A 22366-nucleotide genomic window follows, 5' to 3' on the forward strand; every position below is an offset into this window, starting at 1 on the left:
GTGACAGAGACGCCTGCCCAGCCCCGAGGGCGCAGCCGTGTCCTCCGCCAGAGTCACTCATCCCTTCGACAGGCTCTGGCCGCGGAGTCTCGGTGAGGCCGAGGTGGCCGAGCCAGCGCCCGGTGAGAACCCAGGACGCGCGGTGCTCTGGAAGGGTCGTGCCAGCAGGAGACACCTGGGGCTCCCGGGGGGCTGCCCGTCGGCTCTGGGACACCTGGGCAAGTGTGCCGCACGCCGGCGTACCCCGGGGGCCCCAGCTCGGCTCCACAGAAGGTAGCAGCCCAGAGGTGACCAACTAGCGGGACTCGTGAGGCCCCAGATGGGAAGTCTGGGGACGAGGGCTGGGGAGGAGCCCCCACGGGAGTGGACGGGAGACGCGTGGCCAGGCCTCTGTCACCCCCGCACCCGCCGCGGAGCCCACGCCCCGAAAGCCACCCCCAGATCCGCGCAGAGCAAAGCTACCCCGTCAGCGCGGTCGGAGAACGGGGACGCGCCCGGCACCCGGCGACAGGCTGGAACGTGAGCAGTGCGAGCGCGGCGGAGCCAGTGGCGTCCCCAGGGCAGAGGGGCGCAGCGCAGGGGTGCCAGCGCTAGGTCCCCGGGCTGCCCGCGCCGCGGTCTCCGCACCAGGACGACGGCAGGGGGCTGGGGTGCCAGCCTGGCACAAGCGCGGCTGCGGGGCAAACGCCAGGCGACGCGGGGCCCGGAAAGGGAGAGGGGAGCAGCCTCGCAGCCTGAGGGGTCGCTGCCAGCGGGCTTGAAGGTCTTGGCCTCCAAGGAGGCCCCCGCCCGCCGGGGACCCAGGCCCCCACCCGTAAGCTGCAAGCTGAGAGGGCCCCTCCGTCAGGGGCCCTGAGAAGAGGCCGCTCTCCTACTGGCGCGATGGACCCGACCACCAAGGAGAGCTGGGGGGGCTGCTCATGAGGGGCGGGACTGCAGCCCCCCCCCGCCGGGGATCCTTCTGTTGAGCTTCCACCTCCCAGGGCCTCCAAATAGAACCGAGTTTGGAGACAGAACCTTCAAGGAGACGCAGCAGCCGGGGAGGGGGGTGGTGCAGGAGGAACCAGGCTGCAGGAACTCCGGGACTGGGCGGGAGCGCGCTTCTGGGCTTGAGCCCCGAGGTCTGTGGTTCGTCCCACTGTGTCACGACAGTGCGCGGGCTGGCAGGGGGCTTCGTGGTCAGGCAGGGGGGCCGCACCCCTGTGCCCTGCATGACAGCAGCGCTCAGCAGGAACAGTGCCCTCCACACAAGGCCTGGGCCCCTGGGCATCGGCCCTACGGCACCCGCACGGGGAAAAGGGAACAGAAACTTGTCCCGCCAGGATAAGGCAGCTGGTGAGATGCGGGGGCTGGCAGGTTTGGGGGGGCCAGAGGGGCCGCCTGGGCCTGGCCTTCCACCTGCCGGTTCAGGCCCACGTCGCTACTGCCAGCTGTAAGGCTGAGGGCAGCCACGGTCCCCAGTGTGCCCCGTGCCTGCCCAGAAAGGCCGACCCAGACTGGTGAGCGCAAAGGCACTTTAAGGGAGTGAGACAGCACAGAAGGAGCGGAGCCCACGGACGGGCTGCGTCCATCCCCGGCGGACGAGGGCCTTCCTTGGAGGCCCATCTCAGCGCCTGGCCTCCGCGGCTCCGAGGTCAGCACCGCTCACAGTCACTGGGCCGTGGCGGCCCTGACGGTGCAGGGACCTCCACGTAGTGCACGCGGGTCGAGAAGGGGCCCGGTCGGGCCCAGTAGTCCACCGCTCGAACCCGGTAGGAGCCAGAGGTGACGGCTGACTCTGAGGAGGCAAACACACCTGTTGAATGTGTGCCCCCCTGGGCCCACCCCAAGGGTCTAGAGCTCCGTAGCTCCGGGCTCGGCAAACCCTGGGCCGCACCCTAGGGGACGCGGGCTGAGGCCCAGAAACGGGACTGCTAAGGGCAGGGCACAGGGTGGCAAGCACACCTGGGCTGAACACAAACAGGTTAAAGGTGGATGGCTTCCTGCTGATGGGCGTGTACACTTCTCCATCCGCGGAGAACTGGATCTCATAGGTCCACAGGCACCTGGGGGGGTCGGACCGGAGGAGGACTGGCACCCAGGTGGGGGGACGGGGTGGACTCAGCCGCATTCCCCCTCTGAGCCCTCCCCGGGGCCCTGGACTCTCCCTGCAGGGGCCACAGGCCGCTCTCGGGGTAGGAAGGGGACTGGAGCCTGGGCGCCACCTGCACACCTTCCCTGCAGGTGCCCCGACCCAGGCCAAGCAGGGTGTGAGGTCCGGGCCACCGTGCGGCGGTAACCGGGGGGGGGGGGGGGCGGGGAGGAGCACTGGAGTGACCCCGTGGGCACTGTGGCCGCGAGGGGCGGGCCGGGCGGGGGGACAGCGGCCGGAGGGCCCCAGGCGCGCGGGGAGAGCGCACTCACGCACTTGGAGCCCACGCGCTCATCCGACCACACCAAAAGCACCTGCCCACGGGTCAAGGGCAGGGCACGGAGCCGGGTCACCTGCAGGGAGAGAGGCTCCGTGATGGGGGCGGCGGGGGTGGCGGGCCCGGGGCGGCGGGGGCGGGGGCGGCCACTTGCCGGTCCCGGCGGCTTCTCCGGGCGCGCGCACACGTGCAGCAGCAGCAGCGAGGGCAGCCGCAGCTCCACGCTGAGCGTCAGGCGGCCGCTGGCGGGGAAGGGGCGCGGCGCCTCGGCCACCGGGTCCTGGGGACGGGAGCGGCACTCAGGGCCTCGGTCTCGGCCCCGCCCCTCCCGCGGCCCGCGGCCCCGCCCCCTGACCTAGGCCCCGCCCCCTGACCTAGGCCCCGCCCCCTGACCTAGGCCCCGCCCCGCGGCCCTCGGTCCCGCCCCGCAGCCCCGCCCCTTGACCTAGGCCCCGCCCCGCCCCTGCGGACCTCGGCTGCGCGCATGCGCCGAAACTCCTCCGCCGTGGGGAAGACGGGCCGGCCCAGGCGCTGCCACTCGCGGTGGGGGCTGCAGCGCGGGTTGTCCAGGGCCAGGGTGACGTAGACGAGCCCTGCGGAGCCTGCGGCTGGAGCCACGCCGGCCGCCCCGCCCCCCGCGGCGCCCCGCCCCGCCCCCCCCGCCCCCGGGCGCGGCTCACCTGGGCCCCGCGGCACCCCGAGCAGGCGCAGCGTCACGGGCACGGCGCGGGCGGCGTGGGCGCGCGTGTCGTCGCTCGCGTAGAGCAGCACGGTGGCGCGCCAGGCGTCCCGGGGCCCGGCCGGCAGGTGCGCGCTGGCCAGGACGCCCACCGTGTGGTTGCTGTCCAGCACCGTCCCGCCCCGCGACACCTCGGCCCACAGCTGCCGGCCGTCTGCGGGCGGGGGTGCGGCGGTCGCGGGCGCGGCTCGGGCCCCCGCGCCCGCCCCGCGCCCGCCCCCGCGCCCCCCAGCCCGCCCGTCCCCTGCAGGGCGCGCCCCGCGCTCCCCCGGCCTCGGGCCCGCGCCGCCGCCGCGTTACCCAGCAGGGCCAGCAGCGCCATGGCCGTGAGCACCGGCTTGCGCAGCAGCTGCACGTGCGGCGGCTCCGTGTCGTTGACCTGGAAGCGCGCGGTGAGCGTGCGCTGCGTGAACGGGTGCGGGTGGAAGCTCAGGAAGGCGTTGTCGTTGCTCAGGAGCGCGGGGCGCAGGGCCGCGCTGCCGTTGGCCCGGGGCGGGTTCTGGTGCTGCGCCACGACCTGCGGGCGGGCGGGCCGGGCGGGCGGGAGGCGCTTCCAGGCCCGCCCGCCCCCCGCCCCCCCCCCCCGCCCCGGGGCAGGCCGCTCCCGGGCAGGGCCTGGGGTCCTACCTTCACCACCATGGCCGCGTACGTCACGTCGGCTCTCCAGGGCTGCGGCAGGGCCCAGCCCACCAGCGGGTCCGCCTCGTCGTTGTAAACGGGGGTGTCGGCGAACTTGGGGAAGAGCCGTCGGATCTGCTGCACGGTGGCCTGCTCCTGTTCCAGGATGTAGATGGAGCTCCCCGCGCCCTGCGGAGACTGACCTCAGCACCACTGCGGGCAGCCCTCCTGCGGCCCCGGGAGCGGGAGCGCGTGCAGGCAGAGGGGCGGCGGGCAGGGGCCGCAGGGCAGGGGCATGGGGCCGGGGAGCAATGCAGGGGCCCCAGTGCAGGGGCAGGGAGTGATGCAGGGGCTGCAGGGCAGGTGGGTGGGGCAGGGGCATGGAGCATGGGCCGGGGGGTGATGCAAGGGCCACAGGGCAGGGAAACGGAGCAGGGGGGCAATGCAGGGGCCGCACGGCAGGGACACGGAGCCGAGGTGCGAGGCAGGGGGTGCAGGGACGACCGTACCTTCTTGTGGAGGGAGATGTAGTCCAGGCGCACCCCCAGCTCCCCGGTGAAGAAGTTGGTGCCGTTGTGACAATGCTCCAGGAGGCCCCAGCACAGGGGGGAGCGCGGCCAGGGGTGGAAAGAGTCCCCGGGGCCGCCAAAGCGCAGGGCCGGGCTGGCAGCACGCAGACCCTCGGAGCAGGCGTCATAGTAGTTCAGGAAGCCTGGCACAGGGACAGGCGTCCACACCCTGGTGCCTGAGGGCCCCCTTCCACACTCACAGGACCCCGGGAGGCACCACCCACCTTGCAGGGTCATGGTCACGTTGTCGAAGTCGTGGTGGTCTGGCTCATTCCACGTCTCGAAGTTCCACTTGGAAACGTATGAGAGTCCATACCTCCCTGCAGAGCGCCCCACGGTCACCCATGGTTCCCCCGAATGCCACGCCTGCCCCAGCTCACAGGGAGGCCCGCCTATGCTGATGGTGATGTTGGCTGTGACCAGGATGTGGCTCCCCTGGGCCCCGTCCACCCCACCCGGCCCCTGCCCCCATCAGGAGACCGTGGCTCGGGAGGCGTGGGGCCTGGGTGATGGGGGAGGACCGCCTGCGGGGCGCGCGGCCCGTGCCCACCCACCGATGTATCTCCTGGCCAGGAGGGACACCAGCTCCTTCCACGCCAACACCTGCCGCTTGTCCTCGAAGTCAGTGAAGCGCTGGGAGGGGCTGCCCATCAGCTCAAAACCTGCAACACAGAAGGTGGCCGTCAGCTGCCACCTGCCTACGGAGGCCAGTCCTCCGCACGCGGCCAGTGAGGACCCAGAGGGACCAGGTCCCCGGACGGGGCTGGCGGCCTACCTGGGAGGAGCTGGTTCTCCCTGAGGAGATCCAGGTAGCCATCCAGGTGGGTGAAGTTGTAGCTCAGGCCTTGCCCAGCTGACTCCCTGCAGAAGGACGCTTGGAGTCAGGGCAGAGGGACGGCACCCCGGCTGGACCTGTGGCCACACTGGAGCAGGTAGGGGGCCTGCAAATTGCCACACAGGACTCCAGTCCCCATGCCCCACGGCCCCTCCCCTGGAAAACACTGAGGATGGAAGTCTCTGGGTCACTCACAGCCCAGCCTGCACTGGAACCCGCCCCAAGCCTTCAGGAGCCGGCAACGGCTTTGGCCTCAGGGGTGGCAGGAGGCGGCAGGTCTCCCGGGAAGAACGTGCAACAGGATGGAGCAGGCCACAAGGCGCCATGGCCTCCTCCTCTGCACCCCCACGCTCTGGGAGGTGCCGCAGGCAGTGGGAACTGGGAGGGCGCAGCGCCCCACCCCACTACACTCCTCCTGGACTGGTTCCCTCCAGGCTTACGTTCCCAAAGGGGATAGAACCTTCAGGCAACTACTTGAACCTTTAAGAGGTAGGGGACGTCAGGGGTGACACCTAGGACCTGCTAGATAATGGGACAGAGCCAGCAATGAGCATACCAGAGACAATAGTCGGAGTGGCACGGGCAAAGGCCCTGTGGTGGGAAAATGTAACGAAGCAGCAGAAAGCTAGTGGACCTGGGGCAGGAAGGGTGTGGTCGTGACAGACACGGTCACGCAGGCCTCATGACCCCGGTGAGGATGGGACCCCAACTCAGTGAAACGGGGAGTCCTTTCACAGATCCCAGTAGAAAACTGCCATGACGTTGTTAGACGTTTTGGGGACAGTTTGAGGTCTCCAGCAGAACCGAGAAGGAGGTACGGAGACAGCCCGTTTCCCCCGCCTACCCAGAGGCACAGCCCCCCCAACCTGCACCGGAGTGGGCGTGTCATGGAGACGCGTGGTCCTCACCCAGGCCACAGACGGGCGTCAGGGTCACCCCCTGGGCTGTGCGTTCTGTGGGTTTGGGTGCACGCATCACGGCAGGTGCCCCCTGCGGTATCCCAGGGCCCGGCGTCACGGCCCCGAGGCCGCCGTCCTCCCCCCGTTCACCCCCCCAGCCCGACCACCGCTGACCCTGTCACTGTCCCCAGAGGTCCGCCCTTGCCATGAGGTCTGGAGAGGGCCCCCGGGGGCGGGGTGAAGTGCCAGGACGGGGTGGTGGCCACCTGGAGCGCGGCGGGGCACAGGGCGCACCTGCAGATGGGTGGCCACGGTCGAGGGACATCTGCTGGTGCGGGGGCCGCCTCGCAGAGCCCCGGGCCTGGGTTTGAGCAGCTGGCTGGGCAGGGGTGTGGGGCACAGGGGGGCGTGGGCGGACCTGGCCGTGGGGCTCGTGCAGTGTCAGCACTGAGTGTGGGGGTGTTGCCCAGGAGCACGGGCAGGCGGCTGGCAGGCATCTCAGGGCTCCCCTGTCTGTCCGTCAGTCCGTCTGTCCATCTGCCGGGCAGGTGGCCAACGGCAGGGGGGCCTGCTGTGCGCCCCCTCGTGGCAGCCGGGGGGACGGCGTGGACGCCAGGTGGGGCGGCGCCGGCTGGGGTCACCGCCCAGGGCTTGGCCGGACGCTGGGTGGCGCAGCGGGACGGGGCGGCGGCCCCCGTGCACCCCTCGGCCCGCGCCGCGCTGTCCCCCGCTCCCAGCCCTGCCTGCGGCTGCTCCGCTCCGGGGGCTGCGTCCTCCCACCCCTGGGGCCGCCGCGGGGCTCACCCCCCCCATTTCCCTCCCATCCAAAGGTCAGGACTGGTAGCAAAACCAACAAGCGTTGGGTAAAAATTAAATGAGCAGACAGACGGTTCCAAAGTCCCGCTCGGGGGGAGGGGCGGGGGCTGCTTGTGCGGGGCTCCCCTTCCCCTGCACCCCGCCCGCGCCCGGCGGGCCTGCACCGCTGGAGCCGGGGCCTGGGGGGCCTCCCGCCCCTCCCCAGCCTGCGCCCCCCGCCGGCCTCGGCCCGGGATGCCCTGGGGGCCAGTACACCTGTCGGGGCCCGGGAGGCCGTGCGAGACCGCGCTGAGGGCTCCCGCGGGGCGTCCCGGTGCCAGAGGCCGCGGCGGGGGCGGGGGCGGGGGGGTTGCGACCGGCCACGACAGCCTCGGTCCGCGGCCCCGGCCTCCTCCGGCTCCTGGCACGCGGGCGGCTGCGGCGGCACAAAGGGCCCATTCAGGGCGCGCGGCCCCCGCCCCCCACCGCAGGGCCGGCGCGTGCGCGGGGGACGGAGCGGCGCCCCGGGGTGAGTGCGCGGGCGGGGGCGGGGCGGGGCGGGGCGTGGGGGGGCCCGGCTGCACGTGCGCGGGGCGGGCGTGGGGGGCGCGCAGGGGGGGCGGGGGCAGGAGCTCGGAGCCGCGGCCACGCCCCGCCCCCTACGCGCCCGGCGTCGGCCTGGACGGGGCAGGGGGGTGGGGGGGGGGCAGGAGAGGGCGGGGGGGGGGGCAGGAGAGGGCGGGGGGGGGGCAGGAGAGGGCGGGGCGGGGGGGCAGGAGAGGGCGGGGCGGGGGGGCAGGAGAGGGCGGGGCGGGGCGCCCTGCGAGCGGAGCTGCGTCCGGCCTCTGCGCCCAGGGCCCCCGGTTGCCTTCGCAGCGCAGTGTACTGGGCACTTCACAGCGGTGATTCCAGGCCCACATGCAGAAGCTGGCCCCGTGGCCCAGGGCCGGCCAGAAGGCCCGTGGGGGAGGTTCCAGGGGGTGAACCCCGCCGGTGAGGTCTGCAGCTGGGGGCGCGGGGCGGCGGGGAGTGGGCCCTAGGTCACGCGGGGCAGACGGCGGCGCCCACCAGCGGCCTCCATGCACAGGGAGGCGGCGGGAGGGGCCCACGCCCAAGCCGCGGGTTGGGGGCTCCGGGCCCCAAGGAGCCCTCCCTGAACTATCCCCACCTGCCCGAGCCTCCCCCCAGGCGCTTGCGGCCCAGCGCCCCAGACACTGCCGCCCTCCCCTTCCCGCAGAGGCAGGGCCCCCTCCCACAGCGGGCCTCCACCCGGAGTCACCCGGGGCCCACGCCAGCACCCAGCACGCACGTGCATGGCACCACCGCTCCGTGCACCAGAGTCCTCTGTGTCACACAACTTGTGCCCCCCCCCCCCCGGGGGTTTGCTCGGGGCTGAGCAGGAGCTGGGGCAGGAGACAAAGGCCGAGCCCCCTCACCCGCTACTGGCCTCAGCACCTGAGCGCCTACAGGCCCCAGGGACGCCCGAGGCTCTGAGCTGCCCCCCACGTCCACCCGCGTCCCCGACACGGCTCCTGAGCTGGCAAACAGCTGCGCAGGCCAAGGGGGTCCAGGCTGACTGTGGAGGGAAGACCCGAGCTCTGCCCCGGGAGCGCAGCAGGAGCTCTGGCCAAGGCCGCCCGTGGGGTGCGCCCTCTGCGCATGACCCCCAGATCCGGGTGGTGGAAGTGCACCTGCAGACTCCACGGAAACACGACTGACAGCGGAACAGCACTTTAAAGACGGCCACCTGCACCCCGCAGCGAGTCACTGGTGGGGCACATCTGCTGGTGCACACCCGGCCACGGCGCGTCCTGCTGCCTGCTGGCCGCCTGCCCTCGGCAATCCACACGCACGTGCACACGCACTTAGCCAGCGGCCTCTGCCCGCCCAGCACACAGAACAGAGCCCGGGGCCCTAGCGGCCCAGTGCACAGCGGTCGCGGGGACACGGCACCCACGCTCCGGCAGAGACCAGCCCGTGTCACGGCAGAATGGGGGAGGATGGGGGGTGAAGACACCAGGCCTCCCGGGCCCTGCCCTCTGCCCACCCGTGGTCAGCCCTGACTGCGCACAGGCCCCGGAGCCTGGGGGTCACGGCCCGCCTGCCCCCGCCCAGGCCTGGCTGCGCTCACGGGCCGCCCGCCTCCCCAAGGACCCCAGCGCCCTCGCCCACACTGTGCACATGCGGGGCGGCGGGGAGGCGCGCAGTTGTTTGGGAGCTGGGCTCGCGGGCGGGCGGGCGGAGCACCTGGATTAGCCGCTCAGGTAACGCAGGTCTGGGGGAGCCCATGACTCAGCAGTCTCTGGGGTAAATCATTGAACCGCAAGCCCAGCTCAGCCCGCAGCCGGCGGCCCCCGCCCGGCCAGACCCCGCGGCCCCGGCCCCGCCGACCAGCACAGCCGCCGCCGTCAGGGCTCCCGCAGGTAAGAGCCCGGGGGCTGCAGGACCGCGGAGTCCCGGGCGCACCGCGGGGTAGCCCCGCTGAAGGGGCCAGGGCGGCCTGGAGTCTCTGGAGACCCTGGGCACAGGCCTGGACCCTGGGGGCTCGGGCGGGGGGCCTGGGTGGGGAGGCCCTCCCGGGAAGGAACCACAACCCCAGGTCCCCCGGGGCTCACGGGGCCTGTGCCTGCCTGTCCTCCACTCCGAGTCCTGGGGGTTGAGCCACCTCGGAACAGGGACGCAGCCATGGGCTCTGACCCCAGCCCATGTCAGGGCGGCCCCGGGTGCCCCAGCAGGGCACAGAGGCCACTCACCCCAACGTCCCTCCCCGCCGGCCCCGCTGACACCCCCCCAAAGCACGTCCCGGAATTCCGCTGCAGGGACCTGGGGCGGCCAGCGCCGCTGTCGGAGCAGCCCTCCCAGCACAGACGCGGGGTCTCTGCATCAGGGGGCATCGGGGGCAGCCGGGGCCGTCTTCCTCCCTCCAAGCCCACGGTGCAGAGGTGACGCAAGGGCGGTGAGGGTCCCGGGATGCAGAAGGGGAGGAGGAGGAGCCTCCGCCGTGTGTGTGGGGGGGGCAGACCCCCCAGGGTACAGAGGTGATGGAAGGGTGGCCGAGGGTCCAGGGGTGCGGAGGGGAGCAGGAGGGGCCTCGGCCGTGCGCGGGGCAGGGCCGTACAGGGAGGTGGCCGGCGAGCAGGGGAGAGGCCTGGGTCCCTGCACGGCCCTCCCGCACCGCCCTGACGCCCCCTGCGTTGCAGGTTTTCCCCAGAGCGTGGCTCGCCAGGATGGAGGTGTCCCCTGAGTGCCCGCGGCGGGGCGGGGGGCCGGTGCTGGTGCGCAGGCGGTCCCCGGTGCCCCTGGGCCTGCGCGAGACGCTCAAAGCCAGGCTGTGGCGCAGCTGCACGTGCAGCACGCGGGGCGCCTGGGCATGGGTGCAGGATCTGCTGCCCGCCACACGCTGGCTGCGCCAGTACCGGCCGCGGGAGGCCCTGGCGGGCGACGTCATGTCGGGGCTGGTCATCGGCATCATCCTGGTGCCCCAGGCCATCGCCTACTCGCTGCTGGCGGGGCTGCAGCCCATCTACAGCCTCTACACGTCGTTCTTCGCGAACCTCATCTACTTCGTCATGGGCACGTCCCGCCACGTGTCCGTGGGGATCTTCAGCCTGCTGTGCCTCATGGTGGGCCAGGTGGTGGACCGCGAGCTCCTGCTGGCCGGCTTTGGCCCTGCCCAGGACGGCCCCGGGCCCGCGGCCAACGGCAGCGCCGCCAACGCCTCCGCCTCCGCCGCGGGGCTCGGGCCGCCGGACTGCGGGCAGGACTGCTACGCCATTCGCGTCGCCACCGCCCTCACCCTGGTGGCCGGGATTTACCAGGTGAGGGGCCGACCCCGAGAGAGGGCCAAGCCCAGGGCAGCATGGGGTCGGGGCTCGGAGAACGCCGGCTTTAACCCACAAGGCCAGGACAGAGCGGGCAGGGGCCCAGGTGGGCTGGGCCGGCTCCCCAGGGTGGGCCCCCAGGCCTGCAGCCCCGACACGAGCGGCTGGCCCGAGTGTGGCCCACATGGCTCCCCGGTCTCCCGTCCTGGGCGAGACCCCGAGAGGCTGCCTCTCTTCCCGCAGCGTCCCCACACCCAGGGCTCTCCTGTCCACCCCAGGGTCACCCTCCGAGGGGCCCCAGGTCTCCTGGGAGGGGGCAGTGCCACTCGCAGGGCGGGAGGAAGGAGCTGCTTTCCAATGTCTGGAGCCCACACGTGTGAGAGGACCAGACCGGGAACCTCCAGGGTCCGCTGTGCCTGTGTGAGCACACGCGTGTGCAGGGGACTCTGGACACAGTTCACTCAGGAAAGAACAACAGCGACGAAGGGGCGTTAGGCTCCGTGCCACGGCCACCCTGTGCCGCCCGGCCGCCTGCTGCCCTGACCACACTCTGTCCTCAGGTCCTCATGGGCATCCTCCGGCTGGGCTTCGTGTCCGCCTACCTCTCCCAGCCACTGCTCGATGGCTTCGCCATGGGGGCCTCGGTGACCATCCTGACCTCCCAGCTGAGGCACCTGCTAGGCGTGCAGATCCCGCGGCACCAAGGGCTCGGCATGGTGGTCAGCACGTGGCTGAGCCTGCTGCGCTCCATCGGCCAGGCCAACCTGTGCGACGTGCTCACCAGCGCCACGTGCCTGGTCGTGCTGCTGGCCGCCAAGGAGCTCGCAGACCGCTGCCGGCACCGCCTCAAGGTGCCACTGCCCACGGAGCTGCTGGTCATCGTGACAGCCACGCTAGTGTCCCACTACGGGCAGTTCCACGAACGCTTCGGCTCCAGCGTGGCCGGGGACATCCCCACTGGCTTCGTGGCCCCCCGGGTGCCGGACCCTGGGCTGATGTGGCGCGTGGTGCTGGATGCCGTGCCCCTGGCCCTCGTGGCGTCCGCCTTCTCCATCTCGCTGGCGGAGATGTTTGCCCGGAGCCACGGCTATTCGGTGCGAGCCAACCAGGAGCTGCTGGCCGTGGGCTGCTGCAACGTGCTGCCGGCCTTCTTCCACTGCTACGTCACCAGTGCCGCCCTGAGCAAGACCCTGGTGAAGACGGCCACCGGCTGCCGCACGCAGCTGTCCAGCGTGGTCAGCGCCGCCGTGGTGCTGCTGGTCCTGCTGGCTCTGGCGCCGCTGTTCCGGGACCTGCAGCGCTGCGTGCTGGCCTGCGTCATCGTGGTCAGCCTGCGGGGGGCCCTGCGCAAGGTGAGGGACGTGCCGCAGCTGTGGCGGCTCAGCCCGGCCGACGCGCTGGTGTGGGTGGCCACGGCGGCCACGTGCGTGCTGCTCAGCGTGGAGGCGGGGCTGCTGGCCGGCCTCGTCCTGTCTCTGCTCAGCCTGGCCGGCCGCACGCAGCGCCCCCGAGCGGTCCTGCTCGCCCAGATCGGGGACACGGGCTTCTACGAGGACGCCGCGGAGTTCGAGGGCCTGGTCCCCGAGCCCGGGGTGAGGGTGTTCCGCTTCGCGGGGCCGCTCTACTACGCCAACAAGGACTTCTTCCTGCGGTCGCTGTACGGCCTCACGGGGCTGGATGCCGGGCAGGCCGCCGCCAGGAGGAAGGAGCGGGGCCTGGGCGCAGGCGCGGGTGAGGGGGACGCCGTCGGGGGCGTGGACCTGGGCCCGGCGGGCAGCTCGGCCGCATTGATGCCCACGGAGGGCGGCTTCCACGCCGTCGTCATCGACTGCGCCCCGCTGCTCTTCCTGGATGCAGCCGGCGTGGCTACGCTGCGGGACCTGCGCCGGGACTACGGGGCCCTGGACATCACCCTGCTCCTGGCCTGCTGCAGCCCCTTGGTGAGGAACACCCTGAGGAGAGGTGGCTTCCTCGGGGACGACCCGGGGGACGCGGCCGAGGAGGCGCAGCTGTTCCACAGCGTGCATGGCGCCGTGCAGGTGGCCCGAGCCCGCCGCAGGGAGGCAGCAGCCACCGACTCCACCCTCTAGAGCCAGCGCCCGACCCCGGGGCCCCCGGCAGGCAGGCTCCGGCTCAGTCACCCGTGTCCATCACCTCAACCCTCCAAGCGGAGGCTGTGCCCTCTGGCCTGGGGGAGCCAGGGAGCACACAGGGACCCAGGCCCGTTGAAGTCAAGAGCTTCAACAGTGGTCTTGCAAGTCAACGTGACGCCGGGTGTCACCGTCTTATTTGAACAAGGGCCCCGACGTGGTCAGGATGCCTCCCAGGTGCCAATCGGGTACTGGTCCCTTGGCCTGTCCCGTGCCAGTCCCACCGCGGCCGGGGGTGCGAGGATCTCTGTGTCTCTGGACTTCCAAACACACCCCTGGGTGTCCCCTATGCCTGCAGCCTGCAGGGCAGGGCCCCTGGGCCGCGTTCCTCCAAGGCCTGACCGGTGAGCACAGGGCCGGGCTGCGTGGGTGTGTCCAGCCACGGAGCCACTGCAGGAGACACCACCTTGACCCTGAGCCCCTCAGTGAGCCCCGCGGGGAGCCAGCTGTGCCCAGTCCAGGGGCCGCCCGGCCCCCACACAGCCTCTCCACGAGGAACAGTGGACGATGGGCCCCCCTCCCTCCTGCCTCCCGCCCACCTCCGCACCTGACCTGCCCCAGCCTCGCTCTCCAGCCCCCAGCCGGCTCTCCCAGCTGCCCACCACTCACCTGGCCGTGATGAGCTCCAGCAGCCAGTGGGTCCGGACCTGCTCGATGCCCCCGTGAGGGACAGCACCCACATAGGCCAGGTTGAGCTGCTGGTCCCAGCTGAGGTCATAGCGGTCAGCCTGGCTGTGCGGCAGGGGGGGGCTGGGGCAGAGCGAGGGGGCGGGCATTAGTGCCCCCGACGGCCCGGGAGGCCCAGGACGCCAGGCTCCAGCAGCGGCCCGGGCAGTGCCTGCCAACCCCCGCTCCGCCCCGGAATAAAATGACCCCAAGAGCAGGAAGGCTGTGGTGGAGTCTCGTGTTTACGGAGACCGGGGCTCGGAGGGGCGAGCACCCCCCGGCAGCACCCTGCTCCTTCTCCCCTGGGCGGGGCCGCAGCTGGGGCCGGGGTGGGGGGGGGGGGGGGGGGGGTGGGGTGCGGTCACCCCAGGGACGGCCGAGGTCACGGCGCCTGCCCCTGGACGGTCCCGGGCCCTGCCCCTCCCGCGGGCCCGGGTGCAGCCGCGAGGGCGGGGCCGCGGCTCTCCCGCAGGCCACGGGGGCCCAGAAGCCCGGGCCGGGCCTGTCGGGCCTCAGTTTCCCCCGCGGAGCCCTCACCAGAAGCCGGTGCTCCTCCAGAAGGGCCGCAGGGGCCGCAGCGCGCGGGCCGCGTCCACGAGCACCAGGTGCGGGGCCTCTGCGAGGGCCCGGGGCGCCGCCAGCAGCGCGGCCAGCAGCGCCAGCCCGGGGGCGCGGGGGCCGGGGGGCCGCATGGCCGGGCGGGGGTCGCGGGCGCGGGGGCGGGGGCGGGGGCGGGGGGCGCGTCCCCACAGCGCTCCGGGAGCCCGGGTCTACGCCGCGCCGGCCGGTTCCGCCTCCGGGTCGCACACCACGTGGGTGGGTTCTGGGGCCGCGGAGCGGGGCGGGGCGGGGCCTCGGGGTGAGGGGGCGGGGCCCGTGGGGGCGGGGCCTTGTGGGGGTGTCGCTGGGGGCGGGGCCTCGGGGAGGGGCGGGGCCTGTTGCGGGGGCGTGGCCTCGAGGCGAGGGGCAGGGCTCCGTGGGGGCGGGGAAGGGGCGGGGCCTTTTGTGGAGGGGTGGTCTCTGGGGGCGGGGGCCGCGGGGAGGGGCGGGGCCTTTGGGGGCGGGGTTAGTGAGGGGCGGGGAGGGACGGGGCCCGGGAGGGGCGGGGCCTCGCTGCGGGGGCGGGGCCCGGGAGGGGCGGGGCCTCGCTGCGGGGGCGGGGCCGGGAGGGGCGGGGCCTCGCTGCGGGGGCGGGGCCGGGAGGGGCGGGGCCGCAGCCTGCGGACCCGGAGCGCCGCCCCTGGGTGGCGGGTCCTCCCGCGGTTCCCCGCCGCCCGCGGAGGAGCCTGTGCTCGGGCCAGGCGGCCCCTGGGCGGCTCCGACCTGCGGCGGCGGGACGGGGGCGCGGCGGTGAGGCTCGGCGCGGGTGCGTGGGGCGAGGGCTGGGAGCAGGGTCCGCGGGCAGCCGCGCAGCCTCCCGCCCTGAGCTCTCCGCCACCGCGAGGCCCGGCGCCGGTGCTGGGGTGCTCAGGTGCGGCCCGGCCCGTGCTCAGCGACCACCGAGACCGCAGCCCGCGAGGCCCGCCCCCGGGCCGGTGTCAGAAGCCGTGTCCGGAGAGCCCAGGCCGGCGGTTGTGCAGAGGCGCGGGAGGCCCGCAGGCGCGGCGGAGCAGAGCCCGGAGCCCCGGGGCCCCCAGCACAGGCACAGGCCCAGGCCCGCTGCCCCCGGGCCTGGGAGGGAAGCGCCGAACCCGCGGCGAGGACACCGAGACCTGGAACGCCAAATCCAGCAGGACTATACTCGAAAGACACGGTCAGGGGCAGCCCCGGTGGCTCAGCGGTTTAGCGCCGCCCGAAGCCCAGGGTGTGATCCTGGGGTCCCGGGATCGAGTCCCGCGTCGGGCTCCCTGCAGGGGCCTGCTTCTCCCTCCGCCTGGGTCTCTGCCTCTCTCTCTGTGTCTCATGAACAAAGAAATAAAATTCTTAAAAAAAAAAAAAAAAAGAAAGGAGAGACGGTCAAATAAAGACGTTTCAGAGAAATGGAGTCTGAGGACCTCGGTCACTGCCAGCCTCACCTGGCTTCAGAGTACCCAGCACAGCCAGGGGTACCGGGCAGGTACATTGTACATAAACCTACGCAAACCGGGAGCCCTGGTGGCTCAGGGCTTCAGCGCCTGCCTTCAGCTCAGGTCCCAGGGTCCCGGGATCAAGTCCCACGGGCTCCCTGCATGGAGCCTGCTTCTCCCTCTGCCTGTGTCTCTGCCTCTCTCTCTATATATATCACGAATAATAAATAAAATCTTAAAGATAAAAAAAAAACCTACACAAAACCATAGTGTCGGGGCTCCTGGGGCTTGAATACAGCAGAGGATTAGGGCACAAGATGATCACACAGAAGCTGTGAGTGGAAGAAAGGCCGTGATCAGCAGGCCCACTGCGCTGCCCACTATCCACGGTCCTCACCCCAGAGCCTCTGCGTGTGACCTTATGTGGCAAAGAGACTTGCAGGCCTGATTAAGTTAAGGATTTTGAGATAATCCTGGATGATCCGGATGGGCCCCATGTGTCATCACAGCCTCCTCGTGTGGGGGAGGCAGAGGAAGTGTGACCCGGGAGCAGCCCTGGAACACCTCAGAAGAGAGAGATTCGGAGCCTGTTCTGAAGTTGCTGTTCAGGGTCTGCGTAGGCAGGTGCAGTAAGACGCACACGGGAAACGATGCCCATGAAGGAAGAAGTTTGTAGACATCCTGAGAGACAGGAGACCAGGGACCAGGCCACCCAGGGACCCTATGGGTGGGGCGAGGTCGGAAAGGGCCTCACGGGACGAGGGTCGGTGACACGGAGGCTGAGCAAACCCCCCTTTGGCACAGGGAGGGCCACAGGAAGGCTCCTGAGGTTCGTGCCAGCTGCGCACTAGGCAAAGGGCCCTTCATTGAGGGAGTTCGGGGCCTGGGGCCAGATGGGGACCCGATGGGGGGCCTAGCCATTGGGCTGGGGTAGGATTGGGATTGCGAGAAGAGCGTGGTGTGTCCCAGGGAAAGCGGCTCAGTGCGGCCTGCTGGGATGCAGCAGGTTAGCGACGGGGCTCGGGGTTACCGTGTGCGTAGCTCTGCAACTGCGAAGGGTGAGCGTGTCGTGCTCAGGACGCACACGGTGGCCTGGGCATACCTGGAGACACGCGTGCTCTTCGGGGATAGTGTTGGCATCTCTGAGGCAAGAGATTCCCAGCGTTCTTCCTCAAGGGCCAGTGTCTCGGCAACAGCCCGACGTGTACGAGTGTGGAGACGGGCGCTGTCGCTGGGGCACGCGCTGCGCCGGGTCTGGGTCCGTCCATGCAGGGCCGTCCTGCGCCCAGGGTGCCATTCACACGGCCTGCCAGCTCCCAGGGGCCCCCGGCAGCCGGGGCCTGGGGACGAGTGCGTCGCCAGTGGGAGCCAATGGGACCCTGTCCAGGAGTCCCCTCGGAGGGCTCGGGGGGCCGTGTAGCACCCACGGGCGGGGGGGAGGCGCACGCGGCTTTCGGGTCCGCCCAGAGCCGCAGTCTCAGCCCGTGGGCAAGAGCAAACCCTTCTCCCGCGGCTGGGTAGGTCGTAAATGGCGTGGGGGACTGGGTGTGGGGCCCTGATGGGTGCGAGCACGGCACCAGGTTGTGCCAATCCACCGCTAGTCGCTCTTAATTTTTCCAGGCAAAGTCAGGCGTGCATTTTCTCCCTTCTTCTGTTTTTCTTTCCTTCTGGTTTCAGGCTTTTCACTCAAGCCTCTGGCTGGCGGGAGGGAGCTGGGAGGGAAGGGCCGGCGGGCGCCTCCCCTGGGCCGGCACCTTTCCCCGTCCTCCTCCTAGGCCGAATCTTACATTTTCCCTCTGAAACACAGTCTGGCTTGAACCTCCTGGCACGTAACCCCCCCACCCCGCACCCCTGACTCTACCTATTTTCTTCATTCTCAATGCTCCGGCATCTGGGGTCGTGGTCCCGGGGCCCCTCCGGCACCACGCGGCTCCTGGAGAGGAGCCCAGGCCCCCGACCCGCCCGTCGTGTCTCACACGCCAAGCCAACCCTCTTCCCCCACAGCACCCCAAGGCCAGGCACGGGACACCTGGGGACTGCGCTGCAGCCTGGGCCTGCGAAATTCTTCAGACCACCCAATCGTCACCCCAGAAAAGGCTCTGGGCCAGGTTCCCTTTGCTCCGGCTTCTGGTTTCTGCTTCCCCTGGGGCCCACCGAGTGTGGTGCACCCCCTTCTCTTGGGGAACGTGAGTAATAAATCACCCTTCCAAGGGCAGAGCTTGGTTGTTGTCACCTAACCCCATCTGATTAAAACATGTCCTGGGCGGGGGGCCCAGTGGAGCAAGTGGGCAAGCATCGGCTCCGGGTCCTGGGATCCAGACCCACATCCGGTTCCCTGCTCTGTGGGGCGTCTGCTTCTCCCTCTAACTCTGCCCCCCTCCCCCGCTTGCTCGCTCTCTTTCTCTCTCTCTCAAATAAATAAAGACGATCTTTAAGAAAAATCCTGGGTACACATTTTAGGGTAAAGATGCTGCGGTTCAATGATGGAGGAAGGGGCCACGAGCTCGGGAAGGCGGGCTCACACTCTGGAGGACAGAAGGCAGCAGGCGTGTGAGGGAGCGCGGCCCGCCCATCCGGAGCACCTGCCAGCTGGGGTCAGGATGGCGGAGGTGGACAGGGACGCAGCAGCTCGCAGGCTGGCGGGTTCCCGCAGGGCCTTGGTGGTGCCGTCAGGGCAGATGGCTCCGTACAGTTTGCTAAAGGACGACAGGAGGACCGCAGGGGTCCCCGCCACCGCAGCTCCCCGTGCTTCCCAACCACCGGGGCCTCTGGGGAGGTGGCGAGCCTTCTGGGATTGTGGATCCGCCACCGGGACGCCAGGGGCTGGAAACCTCAGGTGCGATTTAGCCGAGCGGCGAGCGCATTTGTGGTGTTCCCAGTCACTTCCTTGTGTCGCGGCGTCAACACCAGTCACCCTGGCACAGGAAACAGCTTCCAGGAACGGCCCTGGCAGTTAACCCGAAGGACTGGATCACGTGGACTTTCGCAACAGGATTAAACATTTGCTGCTTTACCAGGAAATGCTGACACCGAGATAACGTACAGCCCTCGCGGCCAACGTGACAAGGACACGACGGAAGAAGGCTCATCCGATCCGTGGGGGCGCCTGGGACCAGGCACTGCACGCTTGCCAGCCTGTGGGCGACACCTGCAGAAGGCCCCTGCAGACCCGGTGGTGGTGGCGGTGGCTGCGAGCAGTGGGGAGGGAGCTGTCGGTGGAGCAGCACACACGGCGTTAGAGACTCGCAGTTCTCCTCTTTTCTCCCTGGAAAGTAATACTGAAGATTGTTACAAGAAGAAACAATAAAAAATGTCACTGTGGGCAGTCTGGGGGGCTCGGTGGTTTAGCGCCGCCGTTGGCCCAGGGCCTGATCCTGGGGTCCTGGGATCGAGTCCCATGTCGGGCTCCCCGCAGAGAGCCTGCTTCTCCCTCTGCCTGTGTCTCTCTCTCTCTCTCTCTCTGTCTCATGAATGAATAAATAAATAAAATCTTTTTTAAAAAATGTCACCGGGACGCCTGGGTGGCTCAGCGGTTAAGCGTCTGCCTTCAGCTCAGGCCATGATCCCGGAGTCCCAGGATTGAGTCCCACGTCGGGCTCCCTGCGTAGAGCCTACTTCTCCCTCGGCCTGGGTCTCTGCCTCTCTCTCTCTCTCTCTCTCTCTCTGTGTGTGTCTCTCATGAATAAATAAAACCTTTAAAAAAATGTCACCAAGAAACATATGATGATGGGGAGTTGCAAGCAGTTATGAATAAAAATCCTGGTATTTTCTGGGTTTGGAGATGTTTGTGCTGTTAGTCAATTTCTAAAATGAGGGTGATTTCTTATCTGGCCTGGATGCGGACGGCTGAAGCTCTATGGTGATTCGCATCCCGACTTAGAGACGCAGCCCGGGGCGGGCAGGCCCATGCCCACTGCCACGGCCGGCGGACTCGGGAGACGAACCAGGATCCTCCGCCCCGAGCAGGCAGGAGCTCCACCGGCTCCGAGGCCCCGGGAAGGACCGCGGTCGGCCTGCTCACGACAGCCACCGCCCAGCGAGCCGGGATGTCCTGCGCGGAGGCGGCGCTGACCATCACACGTCCGTATCCACGGCCCTGGAATCGCCCACTGGCCCACTCACGAAGCCACGTCTGTAAGCCCACAGTCCACAGTCCCCACACTTCCTCGGTCATTCGGGGACACACACCGAGCACCGAGAAATGAGAGTGGCCTGGCGTCCCACGCGGAGGCAGAGCAAGGCGGCGCGCAGCTCACACAGGAAAGCAGCGTCCTTCGTGGTGTCTCTCTGGGCCGCTTTCCCCTCACTTTGTGCTTCTGGCCGGTGGCCCCGGCCCGACGTGCCCCCTGCGTGGTGCTGGAGATCCCAGGCCCCCAGCACCCGCGGCTGTGACCGCGAGCTGCGCGGGTTCCGACCCGGCCAAGGTCAGTGGCGCCGGCGCCACGGTTCCTCATGGGTCTGCAGTGTCTTGGACGAGGGACCTGTAAACGGAAGCCGCACGAAACAGGGCTCTGCGTGGACCCGTTGGCAAGAGTCCTGCGACCAGGGGCTCCCAGGAGGCCGAGCCTGCATTTCCCCAGGAGCCCTGGTTCCCTGTCCCTGTGGTCCCAGTTCTGGGGTGTGGGCGCGCGGCTGGGGAGTGTGGACTGCAGCGGACACAACTGTCCCCTCCAGAGCATACGATGAACTATGAGTCATTAAGGAAAAGACGCTTGATAGAAAAATGGTGGAGCTCGGGCCAGGGCCTTACGGGAAGAGCGTCAGGTGGCAGATGAAGCTGGGGCAAGGGTCTGGAGCCTTCCTCAACACCAAACCTACCAGAAAGGCTGAAATTGTGAAACCGTGCGTGTGCGGGGTTGTCAGAAACGCGCAGCAGAGGGAACCCTCCTACGTTGCCAGCGGACATAACATTTTTATTTCTGTGCGGGTTTATTTTTCTCCGGGGTTACGTGGTAGAGGGGAACGCAGCATGTCCTGTGGCCCAGCAGTGTCACTCCAGGGGCCACGTGTCCATGGGCCAGAGTTCCTGGAAGCATTTTTTCCCAACAGCCGAGGTCCGGCAACCATGCAGCAGCCTGGTCAGAGCAGCAGACGCGACCGTCGTCCCCCTGCAGTGGAGCGGCTGTGTGCGCCTGATGTGACCGGCAATAAAGAGGCCCAGCCACGGGCTCGAGGGTGTGAGCGCCAGTGACCCCACGGTGCGCAGCCAGCTGGCCCCTGGGGCTTTGACGGGGTTCCCGTAGCAAAGCGTCACAGACGGAGTGGCCTCGACAACACAGTCACTCCGTCACTGATTCGTGTGTTGAGACTCTCACCCCCACGGATGGCCTGCGGGGTGGGGCCTTGGAGGGTGGTAGTGGGGACAGAGACGGGGTCAGGGCCCTGTTCGGAGACACTGCCCACCTCGTGCTCCCTCTGCTGCCCGTGAAGGCCGCCGTGTGCGAGTCAGGACGACCCCCGCTGAACGTGGCTGTGCATCCCCTGACCTTGGGCCTCGGCCTCAGCCTGGGGAGGGGGAAGCTCCGTGCCTGCGCTCCGAGGCCACCGAGGGAGCACGGATGTGGGGGGGCGGGAGGAGGTGTGTCCCGCCTCCGCTACGAGCTGCTAAGCGCTTTGGCAGGTGGCCTGAGAAGTTTGGGGCGGCTTTGAGGGCTGCGTGTCGGAGCAGGCTGTGCGGGACAGCAGCCCTCCTCAGGCGCTCCCTGCCCCTCAGGCCCCAGGGTCGGCTCCTCCAGAAGCTCGTGGGGGCGGCTGACCTTCCAGGGCCAGGAGGCAGGTGGGGGCTGGGGCTGGGGCCGGGGCCTCCCTGGTGGCTCCGGAGGGGCCGAGGGCAAGGTTGGGCAGCGGGGTGGGTGGAAGGCAGCCGGGGGGTGCTGGGAGGAGATCAGGAGAGGGGAGCGGACCTTGTCCCCTAGGACCTGTCTCTGCCGCTGCCTGTGTGCCTCTGCAGCCCGCAGCTGGAGCCGCCCTGGGGCCCCTGCCCCTTGGGGACTCTGCCGTCTCCCTGCAGGCCCAGCCCACCTCCTGGCATTGCCTTCTGTGTCCCTGGTGTGTAGTCACTCCCCTGGGTCCTTATCTTCCGCTGGCTGCACCCCCACCCTGTTTTCCTCCTCCTCTGGGACCTGGGGCTCTACCCTCCGGGCACCCAGGGGAGCCAGCCCCTGCCTGTCTGCCAGGGTGGGCGCGCGGCGGGAGGACGGCCCACCAGCAGCAGGTGGGAACCGCACCACAGGCGGGTCCCCAGGAGCCCCTGGCCCGCGATGCCCATTTCGGTCAGGCCCACAGAAGGGACCGAGTGATTGTGCGCGGGCGATGGGGTCAGGGTGGCCTTCGTGGACACGCCGGGCCTGTCCTAGCGGGGCGGGGCGAGGGGGCCGAGGAGGGGGCCGGCCCCTCGGGCCTTCCCCCAGAGCCGTCGGGAGGGGCACCGCGCCCGGGTGGGGGTGCCCGCCACGGCTGCCCGGACCCGTGACTTCCCAGCCTGCTGAGGACGCGGCCGCGCCCTCGCCCTGTCGGGCAGGCGGGGCCCACGCGGCGAGGATCCACGCGGGGCCGGCGGCGGCAGGAGGGGGCGGGGGGCGGGCCTTGCTGCAGACCCACCCTCTGGCCCCCGGGCTGGGCCGCGGGCAGCCCCGAACCGCCGGCGGGACCCGCGTGTCGCGTGGGAGGTGTCCGTGTGCGCAGGCGCGGCTCAGGGCAGGTGCAGACGCGCGGCGGGGAGCCCCAGCCCGGTCCCCAGCCCTCCCCGCCGGCCCGCGCGGCCCCCCTCGCGCGGCCCCGCCCCCGCCCCGCCCCCGCCGCCCGGGCCCCGCCCCCGGCCCCGCCCCCGCCGCCCGGGCCCCGCCCCGGCCCCGCTCCCA

The 22366-nt window shown here is 70.3% G+C and overlaps 2 protein-coding genes and 1 long non-coding RNA gene across 6 annotated transcripts; 1 reads left to right on the forward strand and 2 right to left on the reverse strand.

Annotated features, from left to right (window-relative positions):
* Positions 1-1634: 1634 nt before the first annotated feature.
* On the reverse strand, positions 1635-14210 carry IDUA (alpha-L-iduronidase). The gene is given in 14 exon segments (NM_001313883.1): positions 1635-1777; positions 1945-2045; positions 2408-2484; positions 2563-2688; positions 2880-3001; positions 3089-3301; positions 3448-3664; positions 3775-3954; positions 4275-4477; positions 4559-4654; positions 4889-4996; positions 5110-5195; positions 13444-13584; positions 14038-14210. Coding segments are annotated over 14 exon segments (1968 nt in total). The 5' UTR covers positions 14193-14210.
* SLC26A1 (solute carrier family 26 member 1) lies at positions 7655-13721 on the forward strand. Of its 4 annotated transcripts, XR_005357411.1 has the most exons (5): positions 7656-9286; positions 9683-9805; positions 10064-10681; positions 11245-13022; positions 13133-13721. XR_005357411.1 is itself a non-coding variant. In XM_038533630.1 (4 exons), the coding sequence occupies exons 3-4, from the start codon at positions 10091-10093 to the stop codon at positions 12772-12774; spliced, it is 2121 nt and encodes a 706-aa protein (XP_038389558.1). In that variant the 5' UTR covers positions 7655-9286; positions 9683-9819; positions 10064-10090; the 3' UTR covers positions 12775-13721. The 4 variants fall into 4 exon arrangements, 3 of the variants coding, with proteins under 3 accessions (XP_038389558.1, XP_038389557.1, XP_038389559.1); XM_038533630.1 differs by having other exon boundaries at positions 7655-9286; positions 9683-9819; positions 11245-13721; XM_038533629.1 differs by having other exon boundaries at positions 11245-13721.
* Positions 14211-14985: 775 nt separating the features above from the next.
* Positions 14986-21995, reverse strand: LOC119871275. Its single transcript, XR_005357412.1, has 4 exons — positions 19695-21995; positions 16609-18771; positions 15765-15838; positions 14986-15393 (listed from the first exon to the last, which is right to left on the reverse strand). It is a non-coding gene; the product is annotated as an uncharacterized LOC119871275 (long non-coding RNA).
* Between the last annotated feature and the right edge of the window lie 371 nt (positions 21996-22366).

This window comes from Canis lupus, chromosome 3 (genome assembly GCF_011100685.1).
Source record: "Canis lupus familiaris isolate Mischka breed German Shepherd chromosome 3, alternate assembly UU_Cfam_GSD_1.0, whole genome shotgun sequence".
Lineage (NCBI taxonomy): Eukaryota > Metazoa > Chordata > Mammalia > Carnivora > Canidae > Canis > Canis lupus.

Excerpts from the sequence above, each read along its gene's own strand:
- SLC26A1 (XM_038533630.1), top strand. The coding sequence starts at position 10,091 with ATGGAGGTGTCCCCTGAGTGCCCGCGGCGGGGCGGGGGGCCGGTGCTG. Across the intron at positions 10,682-11,244 it reads TGGTGGCCGGGATTTACCAG|GTCCTCATGGGCATCCTCCG; the intron begins GTGAGGGGCCGA and ends CTCTGTCCTCAG.